At 47.2% G+C, this 27,541-nt stretch overlaps 1 protein-coding gene across 6 annotated transcripts in view; it reads right to left on the minus strand.

The window, feature by feature from the left end:
- Positions 1 to 379: 379 nt before the first annotated feature.
- The window catches only part of SPSB3 (splA/ryanodine receptor domain and SOCS box containing 3), a 36,550-nt gene continuing 9,388 nt past the window's right edge, over positions 380 to 27,541 (minus strand). For 4 of the 6 annotated variants that reach the window (XM_037909892.2, XM_037909895.1, XM_037909893.2 and 1 more), the window contains exons 2-8: positions 26,335 to 26,483; positions 24,581 to 24,758; positions 23,102 to 23,289; positions 21,107 to 21,209; positions 20,107 to 20,232; positions 19,295 to 19,643; positions 12,118 to 12,667 (exon numbers count right to left, since the gene is read on the minus strand). In XM_037909892.2, the coding sequence (XP_037765820.1) occupies positions 12,568 to 12,667; positions 19,295 to 19,643; positions 20,107 to 20,232; positions 21,107 to 21,209; positions 23,102 to 23,289; positions 24,581 to 24,758; positions 26,335 to 26,483 (1,193 nt within the window). In that variant the 3' untranslated portion in view covers positions 12,118 to 12,567. Of the gene's footprint in view, positions 593 to 12,117; positions 12,668 to 18,608; positions 19,644 to 20,106; positions 20,233 to 21,106; positions 21,210 to 23,101; positions 23,290 to 24,580; positions 24,759 to 26,334; positions 26,484 to 27,541 lie in introns of those variants that run through there. The other 2 variants (XM_037909894.2, XM_043523385.1) reach the window with 2 other exon arrangements.

Below are 27,541 nucleotides of genomic sequence, written 5' to 3' on the forward strand. Positions count from 1 at the left end.
GAGAAGTTTTTAAGGTCAGGCTTGACAAAGCCCTGGCTGGGATGCTTTAGTTGGGGATTGGTCCTGCTTTGAGCAGGGGGTTGGACTAGATGACCTCCTGAGGTCCCTTCCAACCCTGATATTCTATGATTCTAAAATCGTACAATAAGAATACAAATCGAATTCTGAGGCCACTAGGAAATACCAGTACAGTATTTATGCCTGGGATGGGGAAGTGGGACTTAGGGTTCACCTTATGAACATCACAGAAACAGCTAAAATTGCAAAATAAAACTGCCTTAGCCATGGGATGTACTGAAATGCAGATTCTCAGTTTAGCATCACTCGAACATGAAATGTTCTGGGTAATATCAAAAAATGTTAAAAGTACTGGAACACCTTTTAAAAGAACAACGGAAATCTTTATTTAATACATATAAACATAAATAAATACAGTACGTCTCCAGTAAGGTTAAGCCTGAATTGTTACTAGAAAAAATGATTGTTAAAATTGCCCATCAACAATCTGTGGAGGCGAAGCTATAAAAAGTCAGTCCACTACTGAAAATGGCCATGGGATCTTTCTGGTTACCTTGCATTATGGGGCAGTGGGCTGGAAAAAAAGAAAATATTATTAAACACACAAAGTGTACAGAGTGGGACCCTCGCAAATGGGTATACCTCTCCCTGCCTGCCACCATAGAACCATGCAGTAGGGACACATCACTAGGCACATGTGTCTAAAATAAACTAAAAAATATAACCCATGTGGTATATAATGGACAATGTGTATGTGTTGTATCCTGGGAAATAATATTTTGGGAGAATGACAGCATTAGCCAGCCACCGGTAAATAAGTGTAGATGCAATGCAAGCATTTTATACACTAAGAACCACACTTATTACCTTCCTAAGCTAAAAAAAAGCCCAAAGTACCGTGATTGCCCCCTTGGTTAATTTCTCCATGTCATCTGCTTTTAAAAGCCAAAGTAATGCAGTTTTTAAAAAAAAACACAAAAATATGCAAAAAAGCAAGTTCTCCAAATAACACATACAAATAAAAATGTAATTAAAATTGCTAATGCTAAAAGGGAGCTTACTGCATATCACTGGTATGATGTTTTTATGGTTTGGTCTCCCACCTCTAAAGGCATACTATCAATCATGCTTCATCCATTGCTAATTGTACTGGTATTATCCTGCATTTGCCTAATTAAAATGTTATGTATGTGTTGCTAAATAAAAAAAATGTTTGTTAAATTGCAACCGCAAGCTCAAATTGCCTCTCAATATGTGGCTATAAAACAATTATATAAAATATGATCCACTCAAAAATTGTTCTTGAAGGGTCAAAAGGGGGATATGTCGGAGCAGGATTTTATAATTGTACTATGAGAATAAATGTTTAATTTGATTTTATCCTGCCAGTCACACTTTTTGAATAGCAGAAAGGAATGACCCTCTGGGACTATGGGATTCTGTTTCCCATACCCTTTACAAATTGGCCCTTTTAGTTTTTTGTTGTAGGGTTTAGTTAGTAAGAGACAAGATCCTGTATTGTGTCTATGTTAAGTAGATTAGAAGAACGTTGAAGGCCTGGGCCTCAATGTGAATTGTTTTGGTTATAAAATTTAGCAAGGTTTAATTTACAATGTCTCTTCGCTCTATACAAAATACTGCTGTTTGTATTCTCAAAGGTCTCTGTAAAAAGACTGTTTGTGTGAATGAGGAATGCATGCATCAGAAAAAGATAAGTTGTGAAGGCCATTGTCATAAATATAAAGGGAACAGTAAACACCTTTAAAATCCTTCCTGGCCAGAGGAAAAACTCTTTCACCTGTAAAGGGTCAAGAAGCTAGGATAACCTTGCTGGCATCTGACCACAATGACCAATGAGGAGACAAGATACTTTCAAAGCTGGGGGGGGGGGGGGGGAACAAAGGGTCTGGATCTGTCTGGGTGATGCTTTTGCCGGGGACAAAACAGGAATGGAGACTTAGAACTTAGTAAGTAATCTAGCTAGATGTGCGTTAGATTATGATTTCTTTAAATGGCTGAGGAAATAAGCTGTGCTGAAAGGAATGGATATTCCTGTCTTTGTGTCTTTTTGTAACTTAAGGTTTTGCCTAGAGGGATTCTCTATGTTTTGAATCTAATTACCCTGTAAGGTATTTACCATCCTGATTTTACAGAGGTGATTCTTTTTACTTCTATTAAAATTCTTCTGTTCAGAAACTGAATGCTTTTTCATTGTTCTTAAGATCCAAGGGTTTGGGACTGTGGTCACCTATGCAAATTAGTGAGGATTTTTACCAAACCTTCCCCAGGAAGTGGGGTGCAAGGGTTGGGAGGATTTTGGGGGGAAAGACGTTTCCAAACTACGTTTTTTTAGGAACCCGGTTAGATGTTTGGTGGTGGCAGCAAAAGTCCAAGGGCAAAAGGTAAAATAGTTTGTACCTTGGGGAAGTTTTAACCTAAGCTGGTAAAAGTAAGCTAAGGAGGTTTTCGTGCAGGTCCCCACATCTGTACCCTAGAGTTCAGAGTGGGGAAGGAACCTTGACATGGTGGCAGAGCGGTGGGATTAACTTGAAATCATTTTGAGATCAATTTGAGATTTTTTGAACCAGAAGCACAGACTTTGGGGCCAGAGCAGAGACAAAAGGGAATTGTCTTTTGTGAACTGGAGTTTTCTCTACCTAAAGGCAGGGTAGTTAACCTCCTGCAGGGAAATTCACAAGTCTTCACAGACCTGAAGTTGTTTTTACCTAAGAGCAACTAGAGGGGTTTTCTGCCTATTTGCCTGGAGACAAAGGTGTTAGTTTTTGGTTTTTTAGGATTTTGATTTTTTGAACAAGGAGCACAGATCTTAAAAAGGAAATTTTCTTTTCCTTTGGGCTGCTGAAAAGCAGGTTCTGGGCTTAAAGCAGTTAGAGGTGTGGGGTTTTTTTCTACTTTGGGGCCAGAGCAGAGACAAAAGGGAATTGTCTTTGGTGAGCTGGAGTTTTCTCTACCTAAAGGCAGGGTAGTTAACCTCCTGCAGAGAAATTCACCAGTCTTCACAGACCTGAAGAAGATTTTTTTTTTTTACCTAAGAGCAACTAGAGGGGTTTTCTGCCTATTTGCCTGGAGACAAAGGTGTTAGGGTTTTGGGGTTTTTTTTAAATTTTTGTTGGTGGTGGTGGTGGTGGGTTGTTTTTTTTTGTTTTTTTTTATTTTTCTGTAGGCTGAGAATCACTATCAGAGAATATAGGTATCATATTACAGCACAGCAAAATTTTACAAGCCAAATTTCTGTTTGTTTGTTTTATTTCTAACTCTCGGGTGTAAAGTTAGTTAAAAACAGAGAGGTAAAGATGACAGAAACCAAGACACAACACAAATTGGAGTTAGCCAGACTGGAGGCAGCGAAAGAGGCAGAAAAAGCCCTAGAAGCTGCCCACAGGAGAGAAATGGAGGCAAAGGACAAAGAAATGGAGGCAGCGAAAGAGGCAGAACAACACCAAGAGGCTGCTCACAGGAGAGCTGTGGAGGCAGAAAAACACCAAGAGGCTGCTCACAGGAGAGCTATGGAGGCAAAGGAAAAAGAAATGGAGGCAAAGGAAAAAGAGAGGAAGCATGTGGAGGAGGAGAAGGAAAAAAGAGAGGAAGCATGCACTGGAGATGGAGAAGGCAAAGGCTCAGCAGAATACACCAACAAACCCTAGCAATCCTTCTCCAGGTACCACTTCCCATCCCAGAAATTTCCCCACCTACAAGGCAGGCGATGATACCTGTTTCTTAGAAAACTTCAAAAGGGCCTGCTTTGGGTACAGCATCTCTACAGACCAATACATGGTAGAGCTGAGGCCGCAGCTCAGTGGACCCTTAGCTGAGGTGGTGGCTGAAATGCCTAAGGAACAAATGAACCAGTATGAACTGTTTAAAACCAAGGTGAGAGTCAGAATGGGGCTAACACCCAAGCACTCCAGTCAGCGATTCAGAGCCCTAAGGTGGAAACCAGATGTGTCATTTACCCGACATGCCTACCACATTGTGAAAGATTGGGATGCCTGGATATCAGGAGCAAGTGTTAAATCTCCAGAAGATTTGCCCTTCCTAATGCAAATGGAGCAGTTCTTAGAGGATGTTCCTGAGGAAATAGAAAGATACATCCTAGATGGGAAGCCCAAAACTGTAATCGAGGCGGGGGAGATTGGAGCCAAATGGGTGGAGGTGGCAGAAAAGAAAAAACTGGTCGCAGTTGGAGTGGATACCAGAAGGGACAACCTCAGACCACCTACTACTACCGGGGGCCACCCAAGGCCCCAACTACCACCCAAGGAACCCTCCAGACACCTTATCGTCCCGCCACACTGTTCTCCAGCAACCCACCTCGCCCCAGTGATCCGTCAGTTGGACGATGTTTTAAATGCAACGAGATGGGGCATGTAAAGGGCATGCAACTGCCCCAAGAACCCCAACAGATTACAGTTCATTGCACCGGAATCACACCAGAGGTCCTCAGGCCCAGATACTTCCCAGATACCCTTGGAGCGGAGGGAAACTGTGAGTGTGGGCAGAAAGAAGGTTACCGCATGGAGGGACACTGGAGCACAAGTGTCAGCTATCCATGCTTCCTTAGTGGACCCCAGAGATCCAAGTGATGATTCAACCCTTCAGGTCAAACTCTTTTAATTTGCCGGCAGCCAAGTTGCCTGTCCAGTACAAGGGCTGGTCAGGAACATGGACTTTTGCAGTCTATGATGATTATCCCATCCCCATGCTGTTGGGGGAAGACTTGGCCAATCATGTGAAGTGAGCCAAGAGGGTGGGAATGGTCACCCGCAGCCAGGCTAAACAAGCCGTCATGCCTAGCTCTGTTCCGGAAACTTCAACCAGGACCCGGTCAGAGGTGATGGACCCAGACCCCAGGCCAATGTCTGTAACAGCAGTAGTGGATCCAGCCCCAGAGACCCAGACAGAGCCAGTCCCAGAACCAGAACTGGCGGAACAACCAGCACCAGACCCATTGCCAGCACTGAATCCAGTACTTGCAACCCCAACACCAGAGGGCCCCACCAAACCTGAACCAGCAGCAGCCGATAACCCTACACAAGAGGCTCAACCGGAGCCTGAACCCCAACATAATGCATCAGTGGAGAGCGGTTCACAGTGAACGGAAACAGCCCCATCCCCTACATCGCTTCCAGAGGGACCAAGCATAGGTCCACAATCCAATGAGGAACTGATGTCTCCAGCATCAAGGGAACAGTTCCAGACCGAACAGGAAGTAGATGAAAGCCTCCAGAGAGCTTGGACGGCGGCATAGAGCAACCCACCGCCTCTCAGCTCTTCTAATCAATCCAGGTTTGTTGTAGAAAGAGGACTTTTATACAAGGAAACTCTTTCTGGTGGTCACCAGGAAGACTGGCATCCTCAGAGACAGTTGGTAGTTCCAACTAAGTACCGGGTCAAGCTCTTGAGCTTAGCCCACGATCATCCTAGTGGCCATGCTGGGGTGAACAGGACCAAAGACTGGTTGGGGAGGTCATTCCACTGGGAGGGAATGGACAAGGATGTTTCTACCTATGTCCGGTCTTGTGAAGTATGCCAAAGAGTGGGAAAACCCCAAGACCAGGTCAAAGCCCCTCTCCAGCCACTCCCCATCATTGAAGTTCCATTTCAGCGAGTAGCTGTGGATATTCTGGGTCCTTTTCCAAAAAAGACACCGAGAGGAAAGCAGTACATACTGACTTTCATGGATTTTGCCACCCAATGGCCGGAAGCAGTAGCTCTAAGCAACACCAGGGCTAAAAGTGTGTGTCAGGCACTAGCAGACATTTTTGCCAGGGTAGGATGGTCCTCCGACATCCTCACAGATGCAGGAACTAATTTCCTGGCAGGAACTATGGAAAGCCTTTGGGAAGCTCATGGGGTAAATCACTTGGTTGCCACTCCTTACCACAATCAAACAAATGGCATGGTGGAGAAGTTTAATGGAACTTTGGGGGCTATGATACGCAAATTCGTAAATGAGCACTCCAATGATTGGGACCTAGTGTTACAGCAGTTGCTCTTTGCCTACAGAGCTGTACCACATGCCAGTTTAGGGTTTTCACCATTTGAACTTGTATATGGCCATGAGGTTAAGGGGCCATTACAGTTGGTGAAGCAGCAATGGGAGGGATTTACACCTTCTCCAGGAACTAACATTCTGGACTTTGTAACCAACCTACAAAACACCCTCTGAACCGCTCTAGCCCTTGCTAAAGAAAACCTACAGGATGCTCAAAAAGAGCAAAAAGCCTGGTATGATAAACATGCCAGAGAGCGTTCCTTCGAAGTAGGGGACCAGGTCATGGTCTTAAAGGCGCTCCAGGCCCATAAAATGGAAGCATCATGGGAAGGGCCATTCACGGTCCAGGAGCGCCTGGGAGCTGTTAATTATCTCATAGCATTCCCCACCTCCAACCGAAAGCCTAAGGTGTACCATATTAATTCTCTAAAGCCCTTTTATTCCAGAGAATTAAAGGTTTGTCAGTTTACAGCCCAGGGAGGAGATGATGCTGAGTGGCCTGAAGGTGTCTACTACGAAGGGAAAAGTGCTGATGGCATGGAAGAGGTGAACCTCTCCATGACCCTTGGGTGTATGCAGCGACAGCAGATCAAGGAGCTGTGCACTAGCTACGCGCCGACGTTCTCAGCCACCCCAGGACTGACTGAACGGGCATACCACTCCATTGACACAGGTAATGTACACCCAATTAAAGTCCAACCTTACCGGGTGTCTCCTCAAGCTAAAACTGCTGTAGAACGGGAGATGCAGGATATGTTACAGATGGGTGTAATCCGCCTCTCTGACAGTGCATGGGCATCTCCAGTGGTTCTAGTTCCCAAACCAGATGGGGAGATACGTTTTTGCGTGGACTACCGTAAACTAAATGCTGTAACTCGCCCAGACAGCTATCCAATGCCACGCACAGATGAACTATTAGAGAAACTGGGACGGGTCCAGTTCATCTCTACCTTGGACTTAACCAAGGGGTACTGGCAAGTACCGCTAGATGAATCCGCCAAGGAAAGGTCAGCCTTCACCACCCATGTTGGGCTGTATGAATTTAATGTACTCCCTTTCGGGCTGCGGAATGCTCCCGCCACCTTCCAAAGACTAGTAGATGGTCTCCTAGCGGGATTAGGAGAATATGCAGTCGCCTACCTTGATGATGTGGCCATATTTTCGGATTCCTGGGCAGAACACCTGGAACATCTACAGGAAGTCTTTGAGCGCATAAGGGAGGCAGGACTAACTGTTAAAGCTAAGAAGTGTCAAATAGGCCTAAACAGAGTGACTTACCTTGGACACCAGGTGGGTCAAGGAACTATCAACCCCCTACAGAACAAAGTGGATGCTATCCAAAAGTGTCCTGTCCCAAAGTCAAAGAAACAGGTTCAATCCTTCTTAGGCTTGGCCGGTTATTACAGATGATTTGTACCGCAATACAGCCAAATTGCCGCCCCACTGACAGACCTAACCAAAAAGAAACAGCCAAATGCTGTTCAGTGGACCGAAGAACGTCAGAAGGCCTTTAACCAGCTTAAAGCGACACTCATGTCTGACCCTGTACTAAGGGCCCCAGACTTTGACAAAGTGTTCCTAGTAACCACAGATGCGTCCGAGCGTGGTGTGGGAGCAGTTTTAATGCAGGAAGGACCGGATCAAGAATTCCACCCTGTAGTGTTTCTCAGCAAGAAGCTGTCTGAGAGGGAAAGCAACTGGTCAGTCAGTGAAAAAGAATGTTACGCCATTGTCTACGCTCTGGAAAAGCTACGCCTATATGTTTGGGGACGGCGTTTCCACCTGCAAACCTACCATGCTGCGCTACGGTAGCTTCATACCGCCACGGGAAATAGCAAAAAACTTAGTCGGTGGTTTTGACATCCAACACATCTCAGGAGCTTCTAACAAAGTGGCTGATGCACTCTCCCGTGAAAGTTTCCCAGAATCAAATGGTTAAAATTGTCCTTGAGATGTGGAAAATATTGTTAGTCTTTATATACTTACTTGGTAGTATATATAGAGGTGCATGTATCTTATTAACTCTGTTTTTTCCTAGAGCTCCAGGAAGAAATCCCACCCAGCGTTTCATCCTATCTGTGATTTGGGGGGCGTGTCATAAATATAAAGGGAAGGGTAAACACCTTTAAAATCCCTCCTGGCCAGAGGAAAAACCCTTTCACCTGTAAAGGGTTAAGAAGCTAGGGTAGCCTTGCTGGCACCTGACCACAATGACCAATGAGGAGACAAGATACTTTCAAAGCTGGGGGGGAGAGGGGAGAAACAAAGGGTCTGGGTCTGTCTGGGTGATGCTTTTGCTGGGGACAGAACAGGAATGGAGTCTTAGAACTTAGTAAGTAATCTAGCTAGATATGCGTTAGATTCTGATTCCTTTAAATGGCTGAGAAAATAAGCTGTGCTGAAAGGAATGGATATTCCTGTCTTTGTGTCTTTTTGTAACTTAAGGTTTTGCCTAGAGGGATTCTCTATGTTTTGAATCAAATTACCCTGTAAGGTATTTACCATCCTGATTTTACAGAGGTGATTCTTTTTACTTCTATTAAAATTCTTCTGTTCAGAAACTGAATGCTTTTTCATTGTTCTTAAGATCCAAGGGTTTGGGTCTGTGGTCACCTATGCAAATTAGTGAGGATTTTTACCAAACCTTCCCCAGGAAGTGGGGTGCAAGGGTTGGGAGGATTTTGGGAGGAAAGACGTTTCCAAACAACTTTTTCCCAGAAACCCAGTTAGACGTTTGGTGGTGGCAGCGAAAGTCCAAGGGCAAAAGGTAAAATAGTTTGTACCCTGGGGAAGTTTTAACCTAAGCTGGTAAAAGTAAGCTTAGGGGGTTTTCATGCAGGTCCCCACAGCTGTACCCTAGAGTTCAGAGTGGGGAAGGAACCTCGACAGCCATTGTCGGAGCCAGATGGTCAAGGGAGGAGGAGTGAAGAAATTTAACAGACTTATTGACACCAAAAAACCATCAATGCGCATCCATGACTGAGGGAAGGCAGATTGATGACCCTGAGGTGGAGGCTGGCACCCCTAAAGACAAAACAATTAATTAAATCAAAAGGACAGAATGGCTTTCTCGGAGGTGCTTTGGAATGTTAACATCAGACGATAACACCGATTAAGGAGTAACCAGTCACAGACTGACACAGCAAAATCCATAAACTTCAACAACAAAAAAGACTATAAGAATAGGGTGCTTTGCCATGGGACTTTGGGTTCATCTTGCCACTACTCCAGCAGCATTGGATCACGACCTACAGAGCCCGGCTCCCCACTGTGACCAATCTGGCTGGCCACTAGATTAATCCAGACTCTGGACTGGTAACTATAAACATCGACTGGCAGTACTGTGTGCATGTGTGTGTGACTGAAAAGCATATGCTAACTGCTATATTCTCAATAAATGCGGCATTTTGCCTTCTCCCCTGTAAAAAAATCTCGTGTGCTTTGTATAGCATAACAGGGATACTCAGGAGATTGGTAGTGAGGATTTGGAGCTTCTGAGCCCTAGGACGCTGGCTCAAGATCTAGCCCAGGTTGGTGGAGGCCACCCCCTCCACAATGCTGTGCAGTGGCCTGTGTGAAAGGAACTGTCAGGCTCAGCCCAATGCCTAATGGCTAGGTGTGGCAGAGTGTTGCTAGAAAGGCCTTAATCAGCTCCTGCCACCCCGGCCCCAATCACGGGGATTGGACTGGGGCTGGGTAGATAACTTAATGCTTGCCTGGTAACAGACCATACCTGCCAGCCTTGTTAGCAGGAGCTATAAGGCTGGAAGGAAGTGGAGAGCAAATGGGATGGGCAGGGGCGGGCAGGGAATGTCAGGCTCAGAGGGAGGTGGGAGTCTCCTATTCTGTTGCTGGCCAGCCTTGTGGTAGGCCAAGCTGTTGTAAAAAGCCTGTATATAGGTGGAAACTAGTGGTGGGGACTTGATCACAAATAAAGAGCGCAGGTGTTGCACTAGCCTGAAGTTTCCCTGAGTCTCTGAGAAGAGGGGGAGAAGGGCTGAAACAGAAGGGCACAGCGTGCACCCCATTACACGTGGGGGCTCATCCGGTATCCAAAACCACTGCCAGTGCATGGCTACCCAAGGATGGAGGGAACCGTGTGGTGGCTAGCTCAACAGCAAGAAGAGCTGCAGAAAACCCTGCAGGCCTTCCAGCAGTCCCACCACGTAGAGCTGCAGGTCCTACTTGCCTTGCAGGCCGAACAACAGAAGAACCACCAGGATTTCATCCGGGAGTAGGCCAGTGTACAGCAGCAGCTCCTGCACCAATGGGTCAGTCCCCCTGGAGGTGATGGCAGCCATGCACCAGGATTGGGGCTCTGTAAGATGGCCCCCGCAAACGACCCTTCCTGTGTACGTTTGAGCGGGTGGCCATGAGTGCCCGATAGGACAAGGCAACCTGGGTCCTAAGACTGGCCCCCTATCTGGCCAGTGAGGCGCAGGCTGCCTAGATGGCCTTAAGTAATGAACAGGCCAAAGATTACGACGCGGTGAAGGCGGCCATCCTAGACCGGATGGGACTGTCCGTGGAAAAAGTACAGACAGAAGTTTCGGACGGCCCGGTGGACAGGGGGTTTGCAGCTCTGAGCTTTTGCCCGGAAGCTCACAGACTGGGCCATGTGGTGGTTGAGACCGGACACCCAGATGGTGGGAGAAATGATGGACAGGGTGCTTCTGGAACAATTTGTGAAGGGCCTCCCAGAAAACATGTGAGTCTGGGTCCAGTGGCATCAGCCAAATATGGTAGAGGCTGCTGTCAAATTGACCAAGGAATATGCAGAGGCAGATGTTCCTTGAAAGGAGGGTTGAACAGGCCAGGACCTAGACTGGGGAAGAAACCCTGAGAAAAGAAAGGAGGAGATTAAGGGGGCCCCTCCTTGCCCAGGACAGTTGGTCTGCTGGCGATGTGGGCAGCCGGGACAAAGATGCAGAGTGCCCAGATATGGAGTGTGGGCTAGCGAGTTTTGTGGTTGGATGAACGGTGAAGGGAGGAAGCAGCGGTGAACACTGGCCATCATCCCCGTGCGGGTGGGGAGGAAGTATTTTTTCCCCACTGCTTGTGTCCTTTCCTCTGATAGACATTGTGACGGGTTCAATCACAGAAACCCCCTTGGGACTGTCATCTGATGTGCTGAGATTACCTCTGAGCCCATTTTCTCTGCCAATTTGGACCTTCAGAACCCAGCCTTGTTGAGCCAGACATGCCAGTCTGCTCCAGCACAGACCCAGGGTCTGAACCACGTGCCCCAAAACCGCAGACTTAACTGAAAACAGCTTAAGAAGTGCTCCTGTCTCTAGGACCCAGACACCCACCTCCCAGTGGGATCCAAACCCCAAATGAATCTGTTTTACTCTGTATAAAGCTTATACAGGGTAAACTCAAATTGTCTGCCCTTACCCATACGCAAACTATGTAGCTGTGTAGGGCACTAGGAAATTTGGGGCATCAAATTGCCCCAAATTTCCTGGTGCCCTACGCAGCTGCGTGCTGCTCTAGTAGCCAGCCAGGAAAGATGCCCCCACTCCTGCCACGTGCCCACTCCACCCCTTCCCCATAGCACCTGCTCTGCCCCCGCCCCGCCTCGCCTCTTCCCACCACTGCTCTGCCCCAGCTCCGCCCCCACTCCACCCCTTCCCCTGAGCTACGGCCCCGGGGGATTGCAGCAGGGGTCAGGCACACCCTGCACTCACCAGGTGGCGGGAAGTGGAGTGACCTGACCCCAGCCTGCTCCAGCTCATGCTGGGAGGGAGGTTCCCCCCTGCCCTCCAAGCCTGCTCCTGCCCAGCACAGACCTTGGGCACAGCCCCCACGGAGGCCTGGGGCCAAACATCTCCCCCCCTCATGGGAGGGCTGCGTAGGGCACCACAATGTCTAGGGGATGGCCCTTCTCTGGGTCTCCACCCCTCCTTCTAAATGGAAAAGCACCAGGTTTAAGATGGATTTCAGTACCAGAAGCCTTCATTCTTCCTGGCATGACTCACAGGAAGACTTGCAAGTAAGCAGAGCCATTTACAACCAATTGTCCTAGTTGATGGGAGCCATCAAGATTCCAAACCACCATTAATGGCCCACACTTTGCATTATTACAATAGGACCTTAGAGTTATAGTTTATATTTCTAGTTTCAGATACAAGAATGATACATTTATACAAACAGGATGACCACACTCGGTAGATTATAGATTTGTAATGATACCTTTTGCATGAAGCATATTTCAGTTACATTATATTCACACTCATTAGCATATTTTCATATAATCATATGGAGTGCAACATCACAGATGTATTTTCCCCTACTCCCCAGCCATTTCTGTAATGGAGCAGAAGTCAGCATTCATCTGTCTTGCTTATGGTGGTCGCTGTCAAAAAGCCAGCATTTGCTAGTGATGATAGCATGCTTGTATCTAAGATAACCAAAATCTTTCTCCAGTACTTACAATTGGAGATAGCTGTGGTAATTGTTGGCAAATGTTGACTCTGTGATGACCCTTGCTGTAGTTCTTTGTATCTGTGCCATTTTATTGAGGTGCAAGCTCAGATAATACAGTGCCTAGGAAGATATTTTGTGATTGGAGCTTGTGACTCTTCCATTACCACCTCCAGGCCCCAGCAGGGATCAGAGCCCCATTGAACCCTGTACATATACATAGCAAGAGTCAGTTCCTGCCCTAGAGAGCATACAATCTAAACAGACCAGGCAGCCAAAGGGTAGGTGGGATCTTAACTGCACACCCACTTCTTGCTGTGCCCTGTGGAAACCATGGCCACAGAACGGGTTTATAAATGTCTTGGTGACCAAGTACATTCTTGTCTAATGAGAGACTTATAATCAGAAGGTTCCTCACAAAACCTTGTCATTCCTGGGGCACTTGTCAGTGTCCCTTGAAATGAATTCCATGCCCTGGAGTGGGTTATGACTCACTGGGAACTAAGAGGGGATAATCAGGATTTACTGCTGTGCTGTGTAAACAGAGATAATGCACTTAGCCCATCCCTTCAAGCATAATCTGGTGGAGGGCCTTGTTGTGCCCAGATGTATGTTTTCCTTCCTTGCTCCTCTCTCTCAGGGTCAGAGAGGGGCCTCTAAAAGGCTGACCCCTGCGAGCTGGAAGTCTGAGCAGGGTGAGTGCCTTTGGTGAAGTGTGGTGAGGTGCCTGTGGCTGGTATGCACAAGCCTGCTCTCAGCTTGGGATCGCTTTGTTCTGTGTCTTGCATGTTTCGCTCATTTTAGTTCTCCTCCAGGGGCTGATGGTGCTACAGCTCTGGGGTAACATTGAGGTCTGGTTCCTGGACACATGGCATGAGTTGAGCCAGCATGTTTCTGCACTGACCAAGACAATAGCAAAACGCCCATACAAGTAAGTTTGTGTCACCCAGGCAGGTGCTCTTAACTCTCAACCAAATCCCAAGCCCAGAACATCAGCATCACTCTTTGTTCTGGTTGTGACTCTGACGCACTGTGGGAGCAGGGTTGATGCTGCTCCCGTGACAGATCCCTATAGAGAAAGCCTTACACCCTGAACTCAGTGCCATGATGTTTCAGGGGGCTCCATGTGGAGGGGGTGAGGGGAGGGGGGAACCCAGGTTGTCTCCTGTCAGGGTATCCAGAATAGACTGGATGTAGGAATGTTCATTTCATGACTGTCCCTGTACGGTTATTCAGCTCTTTCCCCTCCCCCATTGCCATTCACACACTCAGTACAATGTGCTCTGCCATCTAGGTGTTTGAGGGATAAGAGGCATAGGCTCAGAAATAAGAGCTGATGAGGAAAGTTAGGTGACGGTAGGACATGCCCTCTTAGCAGCCGGAGAGAAGGGGCCATTCTGAAGATGGAGAGGGTTGTGAGCTAATGGAGGAAAAATGCTGGTCCTGGAGGAACAGAGGTGGACTAGCCAGAAACCCTATTACAGAGGCTGGAGGAAAGATGTGATCTCCCAAATATGCACCACTGCGTGTCCTATCCTTGCATCTCTTCCTGCAGGAAACAGCTGGAGACCCAACTATTCCCCTTCTGCACTGATGGGGGCTGGTGCAGTGGCGTACATGGGGAGGACAGGACAGGACTGCAAGAGGCGTGGAAGAGACAAATCCAGCAGTTTAACAGTCAGCCCTGTTGTGGCAGTAGCCATAGCAGCAGCATACCCTTCTCCAAGCCCAGTGCCAGGTTTACAATGGCACCAGTGGCTCCATGGAGCCGGGCCTGTGCCCAGAAGGGGCCCTGGCCTGCTCCACTTGCACTGCATCCTGAGACCCCACTGGCTCCCTGCCACCACTTGCTCCTCTCGGCCTGCCTGCCCGCTGGCCGAGAGCTCCTTTCTGCCCCCTGGGACCACCCGCCAGCTTCTCTGACCCCTGGCAGAGGTCTCTGCTTCCCACCACCTGCGGGGCCCCACCTGTCTCCCTGGACCTGAGCAGCTTGGGACTGGTGCAGAAGCCTGGCCAGTCTCAGCTGCAATGGGGGGAGGTGTGAAAGTCTGGGGGGATCAGCTGGACCCCTCCAGGCAAGTATGTCCCGAGGGGGCCTGGCAGGGACAGGCCCTGGCCTGGCTGATCACACCACTCCCGCGGGGATGGAGTGATTCCCCACCCCAGGACCAGCCCTGGCTGCGTTGCCAGCTCAGCCCAGCAGACATAGTCGCCTCCCAGCAGGGCCAGTGAGTGTGGCCGGGAGGCAGGGCATGGGGGAGTGGGTCTCTGGGGGGTGCTGGGTAGTGAGAGGGCAGGGAAGATCCTAGTGTGTTGGTGAACTAGGGAGTAGGGTTGCCAACTTTCTACTTGCACAAAACTGAACATCCTTGCCCCCCCCTGCCCTGCCCTGCCCCTCCTCAGAGGCCCCTCCCCTTCTCTAAGGCCCCCACTCCATTCCCCCTCCCTCTGTCGCTCACTATCCCCACCCTCACTCACTCGCTCATTTTCACCAGGCAGGCTCCTGATGGCACTTACTTCAAGCAGCTCCCAGAAGCAGTGGTATGTCCCCCCTCTGGCTCTGACGTGGTGGTGAGGCCAGGTGGTTCTGCGCGCTGCCCCATTTTCAGGCGCCACCCCTGCTGCTCCCACTGGCCGGGAATCGCAGCCAATGGGAGCTGTGGGGGGCGGTGCTTGGCATGGGGTCAGCGTGCAGCACTCTCTGGTTGCCCCTACGTGTAGGAGCCAGAGGGGGGACATGCCAGCTGCTTTCCGGGAGCTGCATGGCGCAGAGGCTAGCAGGGAGCCTGCCAGCCACGCTGCATGGCACCACCAACCGCACAGTCAATGGCCTGGTCAGCAATGCTGACAGGAGCCATCAAGATCCCTTTTTGACTGGGTGTTCCGGTTGAAAACCGGACACCTAGTCACCTTAGGGCAGTTAGGGGCAAAACTGCGTGGAGGGCCAGGTGGGGAAGGCTATTGTCTCCTGAGTGTGGTATAACTGCTTAAAGGGGGGGGCGGGCGCGTGGAGAATTAACCAGTGGTCTTGACTCCCTAGAGGGGAGTAGCTTAGCTGAGAGAGCAGACCAGACTAAAATCATCTGCATTTGGATAGCTGGGCTCCCCAGCCCAGTCAATGCCAGACTAGCTAGAGAAAACTCTTGAACAAAAAGGGAGTGTGTATTATTCTCTTGCCTCCCACCCCAGAGATGTTAAGGTCAACAGCTTTAAAAATGGCCTCTCATTGGGTTCCTAAACTTTGACCACTTGTGTTTGAATTTTGGTAGGTGCTTGGTAGTCCCAGCTCCCCTTGACTCTAGGAACTGTGGGTTTTGAATGTTTCTGAAAATAAGGCCCTAGCTCTTTACATTTGGGTCTCCATCTTGAAATGAGAATCCCCACTTGCTTCAGTGGGACTCCAGGTAGCATTGCTCACTTACTTGGAGGAGGGAAACTAGGAAGGGACAGCAGATGCATAGAAATCCTTTTTATCAATGGCTATTCCATGGTAATAAATTAGTTTATTGGAAGAATGTAAGTAAACAAGCCGGTCAGGTCATTGTGTTGCCAAAGAAATTCTTTGTTCAACCACAATAATGTGTCCTAATATAGGAGAGCAAGTGGTTAAGCTTCTCATCTAACAGATGTTCCAGGTCCCGTGACTGGAAAAGCAAGTCCAGTTCTCATTAATGATTTCATCACATTGGATGGTATTGGGCTCATCGCAGAGAATGCATGTAGCTAGTATGGGAACTTTTAAAGGAGCGTCACTGTGGACATGTGGGTACTTCATTTCCTCCCACATCTGTTCTTAGAATATTAAAGGGCACTCTGTAGTGCTTTCCAGACTTAGTTCAGCACAGCTGATATTGAAAGCTGAAGGTCTCAACCTCCACCATATGCATGTAAACTCCTTCATGATAGCTCCAGTTCAGACAAGAGTCTTCCAAATCACCTGCATCTAGCTAATTCAGGGGTAAGATTAGAGCTTTGCAAGAGGAAGAACCTTAACCAGAAGTCATTTGCTAACTGAGCTCCCTCTGAGGAGAGGCTGGAAATGAGAGGGAGTTCATTTCCTGCTGCCATTCAGTACTGCTGAGGTGTGAGATTGTGGATAATGAAGACAGCAGGCTCCACAGCTCTTGCAAACAGGCAGGAGAGGAAGGAGGAGCACGCAAGTTTTTCCTGGTGCTGTGCCTCCCCATGTTTGGTGGGAGGGGAAAGAGTTCACTTGCCCCAGCCTTGGGGCAGGTCTGATGTTACTTTGCCACAGGGAGCATAAGCATTAGACAGCAGAAGAGAACCGCTTACCATTTCTATTTCAATCTAGCACCCTAATTGAGATCAGCTTTGTTATCTTAGTACCCTGAGCCAGTCAGTCCTTACAACTCCAGGCACAGTACTGTTACAGGATATGCCTGATGTTTTACCATGTGTCTCTGTTACATGTTCAATAACCTGTTCCCACCACTTTGTGTCCTGACTTGCTAGTTACCAAGATGGTGCCTATAGTTACAAGGTAACAGGACACTTTTTCCTCACTGATGTTTAAAGTCTTATAGATCAGGGTCACTTCTGAGCTGAGAAAGAAGTTCTTCCCTGACAGAAGGTCGGTGGGAACAGTTTCAGGCCACATGTGGATTATTTTCTGCCAAAACAACCAGCCCCTTGTCAGTCCTTAATCCAGGAGCATTTCTTTCTGATACCCAAAAAAGGAACATACTTTCTGGCCTGCTACAGTCAGCTTGCAAATCTTGCACGATGATTATGCAAAATTACTGCTGATAAAGCTGTGTTGAGTTTCAAATCAGGTACCTGACACCAGGCCTGTCACACTAATAGATCAAGTGAGAGCTGTGTGGATCCCCCTGTCTGACTTACTAGGAGCCCTACATTATTCATCCATTCTTTGGGGCAATAAAACCAGAGTCTCAGTTATTAATTTGATTAATAGAGGAGGCAGCAAGTAAGATCCCTCCTTTCTCCTCACCTTACATAAAAGGTGCACCTAACTACCATAGTGTATCAGCCCTGAGATCCATCTAATCCAGTATCCTGTCTGACAATGGCCAGTATCAGATGCTTCAGAGGAAGAAACAAGACCTTTACAAGGCAGATGTGAGATAATCTGCCTCCAATACATCTTTATGACTCTACACCCCATATTCTTCATAAAAATAATTATATGAATATGGCATAACTAAGATGTTTTATGCAAGATAGGTCATGTAAGGTATAATTGGAAAGGTTATGATTTGCTGATTATCCAATTTGTGTGCATGTATCATTTCTGTATCTGAAGTTAGGAATATTGACTATGTAACAATCACAACTGTGGGTGTACTTAGGGAATGCTCACCAGACAGTATGCACTCACCCTGAATGGGCCATTAGGAAGAACAATAAGACTTTGAAGATACTAATAAATCCTGCCTTCCTGCAAAGGTTCCTGGGTTGCTGCTTTGACACTACAGGGTCAGGTGATTGTGTCACCTGGTACTAGACCCCCATCTTGGACTTTTAGTGTTTTTCCATTAAGAGGGCATGTGGGGGTCAGCCTGGGAAACAAAAGATTCCCACAATATGTAAATTCTATTTAAGGCTGGAGCATGTGTTAATTACGGTTGCTGGTTCTTCACTGAGTCCTGCTTTATAGGATGATTGCTGTAAACACCTAAGACTGATTAGGGGAGAAGGAAAGGCAAGCCTCTGAAGGGTACACCTGGAGATTTAAGCTGCAAACAGTGTAGTTTACCTTCAAAAAAACTCTGCAACCTGCATAGAGCAATATTTACAGTGAGAAATTACTGTTTTATTAAGCCTAGTTTGCATGTTTTGTTTGAGTTGCTCATTAATCTGCTTTGATCTATTTGCTATCCCTTATAATCACTTAAAATTTACCTTTTGTAGTTAAGGGGCTTGAGAGCCCATCACAGCAACACAGTGCAAGGGAAACCCAGGCTGGTAGGACAGGCAGCCTCAATGGGACCCCAGCACATTCAGTGGCAGCCCAAAAGGGGGGATCCAACCTGTCACAGTCTCCTCCTGGTTCTAATAGAGATTGGCTTAAATCCTGAAACATGAGGTTTAATAGCCCTTCCAAGACTCATTATGATACTTTCAATATTCTTGAGAGCCACACTTTGGCTCATACCTTCATGGGCAGTTAAAGTAAACAGTATGTTTATTACCAGTTAATAGTCTTTGATACAGGAAAAGCAGCAGTACCCAACATGCAAAGCAGTTAAAGAAGTCACAGGACTCAAATGAGATCATTTACAGATCAGCGCTAGCAAGTAACCGCTCGTTCACAACAGTGCCAACAGTAAAGCATATAGATGCAATTTTAAGAGCCTCTCTCTAAACACTGCTGTTCTAGATCACGTCCCAGTGACCCGATGCCTTCATTGCAGGTGCCAAACCAACACATAACAGTTAGGAGAAGGGTGGAGTAGCAACTGGCTTTGTCTTTTGATGGGATCATAAAGCCTGCTAGAAGAGACGCACATTTTGAAGCCAGGAAGCCGGTTTGAAAGCTTGCGTCTCTCCTGGAACAGTCTACTCCCTAGAGATCAGCTAGTGATGGTGGTAGTGAGTAGGAGAACGAAGCTAGAAAATTTTGCTGTAGGTTATCTGGGCTGCCTATTTCAAAGAAGTCACTCTCTCCTCAGTTGGGATAGGTTTCCAATGCAAGTGGCTGATGCGTGTAGCTTAAAAGATTTCAAGAGGGCAGAAGTCTTTGCAAACTTGATTAGAAGTTGGTGTCCCCATGAAGAGGTGTCTGGCCTGGATCACCCTCAGAGATAGTGAAGGAAACCACCCCCCAAGGCAGTTTGTTTGAAAGTAACTTACGTCCTCCTGCACCTCTTCCTTTGGCATGCCTCTGCATCCGAGCCACAGGAGCTATCTGAGTCGCTTCCTGACAAGGAGGAAGAAGAGGTGGAAGGCTTCAATGTGCTACAGTTCATACTCAGCACCCAGCCTAGTTTGTTGTGTAGAACTTGCTTAAGTCCTGGGGGCAATGGCAGCACTTCCAGCGTATCCACATAGTTGGGCAACAGCTGGCGGAGGCGGTAACAGCAGAGGTACTGGAGCGACGTGTAGCTGGCGCATGAACGGATCACCTTCATGCTGCTTTTGGCTGCAGTGGAGCACACCATGGGGTAGAATTTCTTGTTCTGCAGTTTGGTAGCTGCAACTCCTGGGAGGAAATAAAATCAAGGAGGCTGGTGTTAGTCATAGGCAAGGGCACAATTAGGTAATTACCTATAATGCAGGGATATAGTTTCTAGGATGCCCTGTGATCTAAACTATCACCCCTTCTCCCACCTAAATGTGGGATCTACAAACATATGGATAGAGATCTGGAAAGCAGGAGATATTTGAAGGCAGGCCTGTTGAAGTGAATAGTTGTTTTAGAGACACTCTGCTTTATGCATTTAATCTTCCTATAGTTTGCCATTTACAGAAGCCCACTATCCCCATCTTCAAACAGTCAGATGGCACTGAGACTTCCAAGAGGCAGCAACAAGCTGAAGACCCACCCAAAGGGTCAATGTTCCATAATTCATACACCCCTCCCTCCCTGGATGTTTTGTCCTATCACTTTGTTGTGCTTAAGGGTGGGTTTGGCTGGATGATGGCCACTTTGTCCCAACTCTTACCTATGCATTTCCTGTTTTTGAAGAAAGTGAGAGTTCCATGCCACGTGTCCAAATGAACCCCAATGATGGAGCCTTGGCCAAACCTTGAGGAGAAGTTCATTTTATCTCCCCTGTGGTGGAGTAATCCTTAGACAGACAGACAGCAGATTAAGAAGCAATCCTACACTCTTTAGATCCATCCCACCTTCCACAATCTCTTCCTATTTTGTATAGACTGAAGGAATCAGCCATTTAATTAAAAAAACCCTAGATTTCCCCATGACCACCATTTTGCTGCCCCCCATCCCAGAGCACGTGAAGGGTCTTTGGCAGCTCAGGAGACAGCCAATGGTGGAATATACTCTTGCCTCTAGACCCATGGTCAAGTATAGGCCAAATGTGTTAAAGACTGAAAGTTGTTGCCCCTCTGTGGTGTGACAGCCTAAGTGAAATGAGCTAGGTGTTCTCACCAAGGCAGTGGGGAGGGAACCTTATTGGCAGTCTCAGCCATGGAGTAAATACAGAACAACAGAGATTGGACTTCCTTCACTCCTTTTTCAGGTGGAGACACTTTTTTTGGGGGCGGGGGGGGGGGGAGGAGTGGTGGTTTTACGCTGTTATCTACAGAGGAGGTTGGGCATGGACAACGTTCAGCCTCTAGGTCAGTCTATGTATCTGGCTAAGGAAGTTACTTCACTGTATTTATAAAAAAAAAAAAAAAAAAGAGAGAGAGACAGACCGACAGACTTTAAATGACAGAGGCAATCCTGATGGGAAAACAGCAACACCGGCAATATGCATTGATTATCTCCACTGCCCAAATGGAAGGCTGGCTATGGGCAGCAGTTTCAGTCCAAGTCCATTAGGGATATCAGAGCAGATTCACAGTCCGGATGACCATTTCAGTCTTATTCCCATCACTCAGAGCACTTCCACAATTGCTAGGATTAGGTTTCTTCATATCCATGAGCCTTCCCCATGAACTCTAAAGGCAGCAGTCCTCCTCCCTACCCTGCATTACCTGTGTATGAGAGTCCCCAGCTGTCTTCATCCTTGCCCAGCAGACTACAAAATGTATGGCGGTACTTGTCAAGATTCACATCTGAAGTCCCAATTCCCACCATCTGGATAGAGGTAGCCCATGCCAAAGAAGAAAACAAGATCTTTGTTTCTGCCATGGAACCACTCAGGGCTTTAAGTACAGCATAGCAGTGACACACAATACAGGAGTGTGACGCTCTGTATCTCGGAGAAACATGCTACACCCCCATGTTCATTTTTATAAAATGATTGATTGGTATCCAATGCAAAGTTGGTCACGTTGGGTGTCTTAGGAAGGCTCATGATGCACTGAGCATAGCTATTATAATAACGTTATAGGTTATAATTTCATGTATGTAGTTATGAGGATGAAAATGTATCCTCATGGCTCAAAATAAGCCCTGGCAAAAACTCTCCAAGAGCAGAGAGGTAGTTCACACCTCACCAGAGTAGGTACAGGACAAACCCAGCCCAGCCTCACAGGAACAAAAGAATCTGTTAGACTCTCAAGGGAGTCAACCCCCCTTCCTTTGGTCAGTTTGGAACTGCAATGAGGTAATGGTCACCTGACTCTGAAAAGGGGGGGGGGGGAGAGCCAAGAGGGAAGGAAGGACGTGATAAAAGGGAGAGACGTTTGCCATGCTCTTCCCCTCTCTTCCACCTACATCTACAGACACCACACCAAGCAAGTGAAGTGCTGATCAAAGGGGAGAGCCTGGCTGAAAAGCAACCAGCCAGCCTGTGGTGAGAAGCATCTAAAGTTTGTAAGGACATTGAAAGTGTTAAGATCAGCTTAGAATGCGTTTTTCTTTTATTTCATTTGACCAAATCGGATTTGTTATGCTCTGACTTATAATCACTTAAAATCTATCTTTATAGTTAATAAATCTGTTTGTTTATTCTACCTGAAGCAGTGCGTTTGGTTTGAAGTGTGTCGGAGACTCCCCTAGACTCATATAAGCTTGCAGTGTCCAGCGGGCATAACTGGATACTGCAAGACAGAGGTTCCTAGGGTTGTGGCTGGGATCGGAGATATTGGCTAGTGTCATTCGGTTGCACAATCCAAGGAGCAGCTTACATGCCAGAGGCTGTGCGTGAACACCCCAGGAGTGGGGGTTCTCACAGTAGAACAGGGTAAGGCTGCCTCCCAGAGTCAAGGATTGGAGTGACCTAGCAGATCACCGGTCCAGACAACACCAGAGGGGAACGTCACAAGGAGTTTCACCTTTGGGTCTCTCCCTCTGCTACTTTTATTAGCATGTCCCAATAGGCTCCACCGGAATCTCTGGGCAAGTTACAGGTTTTATTCCTGCACTCTAGGAGTTTACTATTTATCTGAGTGAGGCAGGCAAAGCAGGAGATGGTCACATCAAAAGCCAACCAAAGGGGGAGTGGAAAATGGTGATTGTTAGGTGAATAGTAACTTCTTTATCTACATGCTCCAGTGCTGTTCCAGCGTTCATCATGTTAGGAACTAGTCAGAAAACCGTGCATCTCTGACTGGACAGGCATCTGGCATTTCTCTGCATTCTGTCACTCCAAGCACTGTGCGGCAGGGCCCCATCTCTCTATTTTGTCATGTTGAGACAATCACTGGTGACCTACAAATAATAATGTAACAAAAGGCATGAAGGAGAGCCAGGAGATGCGAGTCCTATACATGACCTCCACTGACTCCGAGATCTCAAGTAAGTCACTTAACTTCTCTGCTTCAGTCTAATTGAAGTTCTTGGGCTCAATATTGGGGTACTGTGATGAAATTTAATGGCCTGTGCTACGCAGGTCAGAACAGATGATCTAATGATCCCTTCAGCCATTAAACTGTTAGTTTCCCTGTCTGGTAGCTGAGGAGGATTCCAGTTTTTGTGAAGTACTTTGAGAGCTATTGATGAGGCATGCTGTCAAGTACTGTTTTGTTAAAAGCTCGTCTATATCTGTGCACCTACGTGTTCCTAAACAGCTTGGCTCAACATACCATGTCAGTGCCATAGACTGGAGAGGTCATCTTGATCTCCCAGAAGTGCTGCCCCTCCGCCAGCTCCTTGTTCCCACGGATAGCAGCAGTGCCACAGCTGTACTCCATGTGGAAGTTCACCTTGCGGTTGTCACAGGTCAGGAGGGTTGCAGTCGATTTGTTCACGTCATCCCACACCCACTCAAAGTCTGTTCAGAAAAAAAGACAGCATCTTTAGGAGGTGGGGCTATATGGGATCGCACTGACCCAGAAATGTAACAGTTTAACAGCCTTTAAGATTTTTATAATCTAGCAGGCTAAATACCAAGCTGGGTTAGTTGAACAGTCAGCTTGCTAAAACCCAGGACCTTTTTGCTGTATTCTGGCTAGGGATGTCATGCCAGCGTGGTCCATCCTTAACCACATCTGTCACTATCAACAAACAATAGTTCTCGTTTTGAGGTAACACCAGAGCTCAGATGTGCAAGCAACTTGTCCTACAACTGCAGTTACCTAACACTGTCACATACATAACAGCTGTCAGCTAGCATGCGAGGTTGGGATGGAATCCAGGCCATGAATGAGACAGAGTAATGTTGCCTTTAGTATTTATTACAAACAGCAACGTCAATCTGAAAGACAGGCAGGAAATGACCCAGATGATGTCTAATCTGGGAAAATGAGAATTTAAGACACTTCTAGAGCATCCTTGAGTTTTGGAGAATCCCATTTTTATTCCCTTTAGGCTCATGAAATTACAGCCAGAGGGCAAGCAGTGTTCTGCCTTCTCATTCCTGACATATGAACACCCCCACCATCTGGCCAGGCCCAGATTTTATCTAGCTCTCCTAAGGCACAGTAAGCTTGATCTTAAATACTCCTTACTACCTGACCAGTTTGTTAATTGTACTGAATTGTGCCGAGTTTGATCCTTGTTACATGTACACTGCCCCACAGTTCAGACTACAGGTGTGTGAACAGCAATGCACACTGGATTACATTCATATGAAGTAGGAACCATTTCATTTGTACCTGCAGCATCCACATGTGGGAGTTATAGCACGTTGGTGTGCACTGCTATTCGCTCCCCAGAAGTTCATGGCGGGGCAGTGTAGACATGCCCTGGGATGTACCCAGGAAGTTCAGTTTCACTTGTGGCCTAAGCCAGATTTGAAACCAGGCCCCCACACATGAGATCTGGTGTATTAACATCTTTAGAGTTTAGCCTGTGAATCATGCAGGATAATATACTGGTTATCTTCCCAGTTTCCCTACGGAACATGTCAGAAGAACAAAACAGCACGCCATGCAGGAATAGCACAGGTTATATTTTCCCCATTAAGCATGCAGTGGTAGTCCCCTCCCCATTCTCTACAGATGAGCAAGTGGCACCACCATCTGCATAACACGAGGGGACCCTGAAACATATGGGCAAAGAGAAAGCAGCACAGCTCAAACCCCAGAGGAATAGCAAGAGCAGTTTAAGTGCTGCTTCCTTACACTCATCCTCTTCACCACACTGGCAGTCCTTGACACGATGGATGGTGTGCAGACTGGAGCAGTACGGAGTCTCATTCTGGTTCTCACAGTTGCAGTAGGACTCTCCTGTCACAGGGATGGCGCTGGGGATGGAGGGCGAGAGGGAAGGAAACTCTGGCTCAGAGTCAGAGTCACTGTGCTGCCATGGAAAAGCAGAAGGATACCATCAAAGCTAAAATTTGAGGGCCATCCCATAGCTTGAGCAGTGCTTTACAAAGCCATGGCTTGACACTCCTTGTATTGCAGTAATACCCAAAGGTCCCAGCGGGCACATGCCCAAAAGAGTCCACACAGATGAGTGGATGGGGAAGGATGCAAAGTTCAAGCAAAGTGAAGGAGGATGACAATAAGCACACTGCATTCCAGGTCTTGATTTTACGTCACTGACATGATTTAGGGATGTATGAGGTTGAAAGGAGGAAACCACAGGAGTGGGGAAAAAGGACAGACACAGGGTAGGGAGAGCGAGATTGGGCAGCTGAGGGATTGACATGGAAAAAGGGGCTAGGATGCTACCAACAGTAGTACAGCAAGCAAGGGGGAAAATGTAGAGTGCATTTCAGGAGTGAGGGAATGGTGGCTTTAAGCAGTAACCGCTGCTGCTCCTCATGTGGAAGAGAGGGCAACACTCCACGCTGGCTTCTGTCTTAGGGGACAGATGATTGGAAGGCCTCACACTTAAGATACTTTCATTAAAAAGCTTTTGCTTACTGTGGTGTATGGACACAGAAGACAAGTAGTTACAACAGCATCTAAACATTACTATCCCTATATGCCAGCAGATCAAACAGCTGAACCTAAACTGATTTCTTTTATGCAGTGTTTGTACTTCATACAAGATACAGGGCCAGACTCTAATCTCAATGACTTCAGTAAATTACTCTAGATTTACACTGGTGTTAGATAATTAGCCCACTGTTTCCTATGTATTCCTGCTCCATTGCCCAGATTGAAAGTCATGCTTAAAGGCTACAATGACACTTGGATTTTGTACGACTCTGGCTCATTTGTGCATAGCCCACCCCAGTGCTCTCTTGTCCTTTGCAAATTGTTTCAATGTTCAGGCCAAACATCTAGAAACACACATTTCTGCCTTTTCTCTTCTCCGCTTTCCCCTTCACAGAAGTGACCTTGCAGAATTTATAGAGAACGTTACCACTGTAGAAACTTTAAGCCACTCTGACAGGACTGAAGGAAAACATAATTATACATTGTCCCTCTGAATTCACTGGGCCAATCAGGTGTCTGAGTCAATCTTACCCTCATACCAATGTGCACCTTGCTAGGTAGTTTAACCTGTATAACTAGGAGCTGGGGGAAAGCAAGCTGAAGGAGGTCAGCAGCTATTTTAATTTATCCCTTCTTACATGGTTCTATTTCTTTTCCTCCTTCATTCCCACCTTCCAGCTCTTCTACATCAATTTATACCAAGTGAGACAAATTCAGAGGTGGTGTGTCAAGGGGACTTGTAAGTTACAGGCTGGTAACTGGGTGAGAGTCCAATTTGCATCAGCTTAGATGCCCTGTAAGCTTAGGTTACTGGAATCTTGTCTGAATATGGTCCACTGTGCATGCTGTTGCCACACTGGGCACCTAGCCCTCAAGCCACTAGTCACCTGCATCCTGGGAGGAGGAAAGGTTTCCTTAATGGGTGTTTAAAAATATCCTCTTCTAAAGCATGTTTTAACTTTGGGATCCTTAATATTCCAACCTACCTGCCCATCAGAGTCATAGCCCCACCCATGTGCTCCAGAGGCCAAAGCTACTGCCCGTGCATCTGCATCCCGGCGTACCCCATTCAGGACAAAGTGCCAGGCCCTGCTGTTGCGTGTGCGTCGTGCCATGGTGTTTTGATACAGATAATCTGCAAAATGGGAAGGGAAGAAAATAAGATTACCCAGAGCAGCAGAGTCAACAGGAAAGGATCTATTTGGGCACCACCTCCTTCCAGTGGTCATCAGGCTCTACCCCCTCTCCTGGCCACCTTGTGAATAGGTTTGGGATAGCCAGGCTCAGGTCAAACCGGGGCCTTCGCCATATCCTTATGGAACCTCTCACACCACTACTCTCTGGCTAGACTAGTAAGACACACACCTTTCACAGCATGGTCAATGCTACACCTGTTGGCCAGCAGGGGTTGCTGCTGAGCAATACAAGCATAAACCTACCCTCAGGAGCCAAGCTCACCACCTCTGCAGAGCTCCCAGACCAAACTGGCTGAAAGAAATACTAGGATCTACTTCACTTTGAACTCAGCATGTTGAACTGGGATACCAGAAATACTCCTAGAAGCACAAAGGGTGGAGGCAGTGCCACCCTGCACTAGCACATAAGGGAGAACTGCTACTGCACAAACCACCCAACACCCTCACCTTTGTCCTGAAAAGAGATGAAGATCAACAATAATTGATATATGCAGGCTCCTGTGGGTCCAGTAACTACACCATGCATAGCCAAGTTCTGATATTAAACTCTCCCATTCTTAGCTGTCTATGGCATTGCCTCCTGGCTCTACAGTCACTACACAAGTTGATGAGCGTGTGCCTGTCTGCTCATCTTTGACTAATTGACTATAATGGGAAGAGGAGAAGAGAGACCAACTTCTTGCTGTACAGGGACAATGATCTTTTCATCAGCTTGTCCTGACTTTCCTCAAGAACAAAACTTCTTGCGTGTTTCTGAATTCTAGCCAGCTGCGTCTCAGAGACCAGGTTTGGGGAGGTTCTATTTCCCCCAGACAGACCAGAACAAGTTTCTAGCCATTACAGCAAAAGCTCACATAAGAAAACAGAAGAGCTAATTCTTGTTGCTCAATCCCCTCCTTTCCCCCTTAGAATCTCCTTTTAATATGTCACACACAAAAAACCCCTCCCTCCTCCCTAGAGCTTTCCATGGGGTTCCACACCTCTTCCAAACATCCCT

This window comes from Chelonia mydas, chromosome 10, assembly GCF_015237465.2.
Source record: "Chelonia mydas isolate rCheMyd1 chromosome 10, rCheMyd1.pri.v2, whole genome shotgun sequence".
NCBI classification, from domain to species: Eukaryota; Metazoa; Chordata; order Testudines; family Cheloniidae; genus Chelonia; species Chelonia mydas.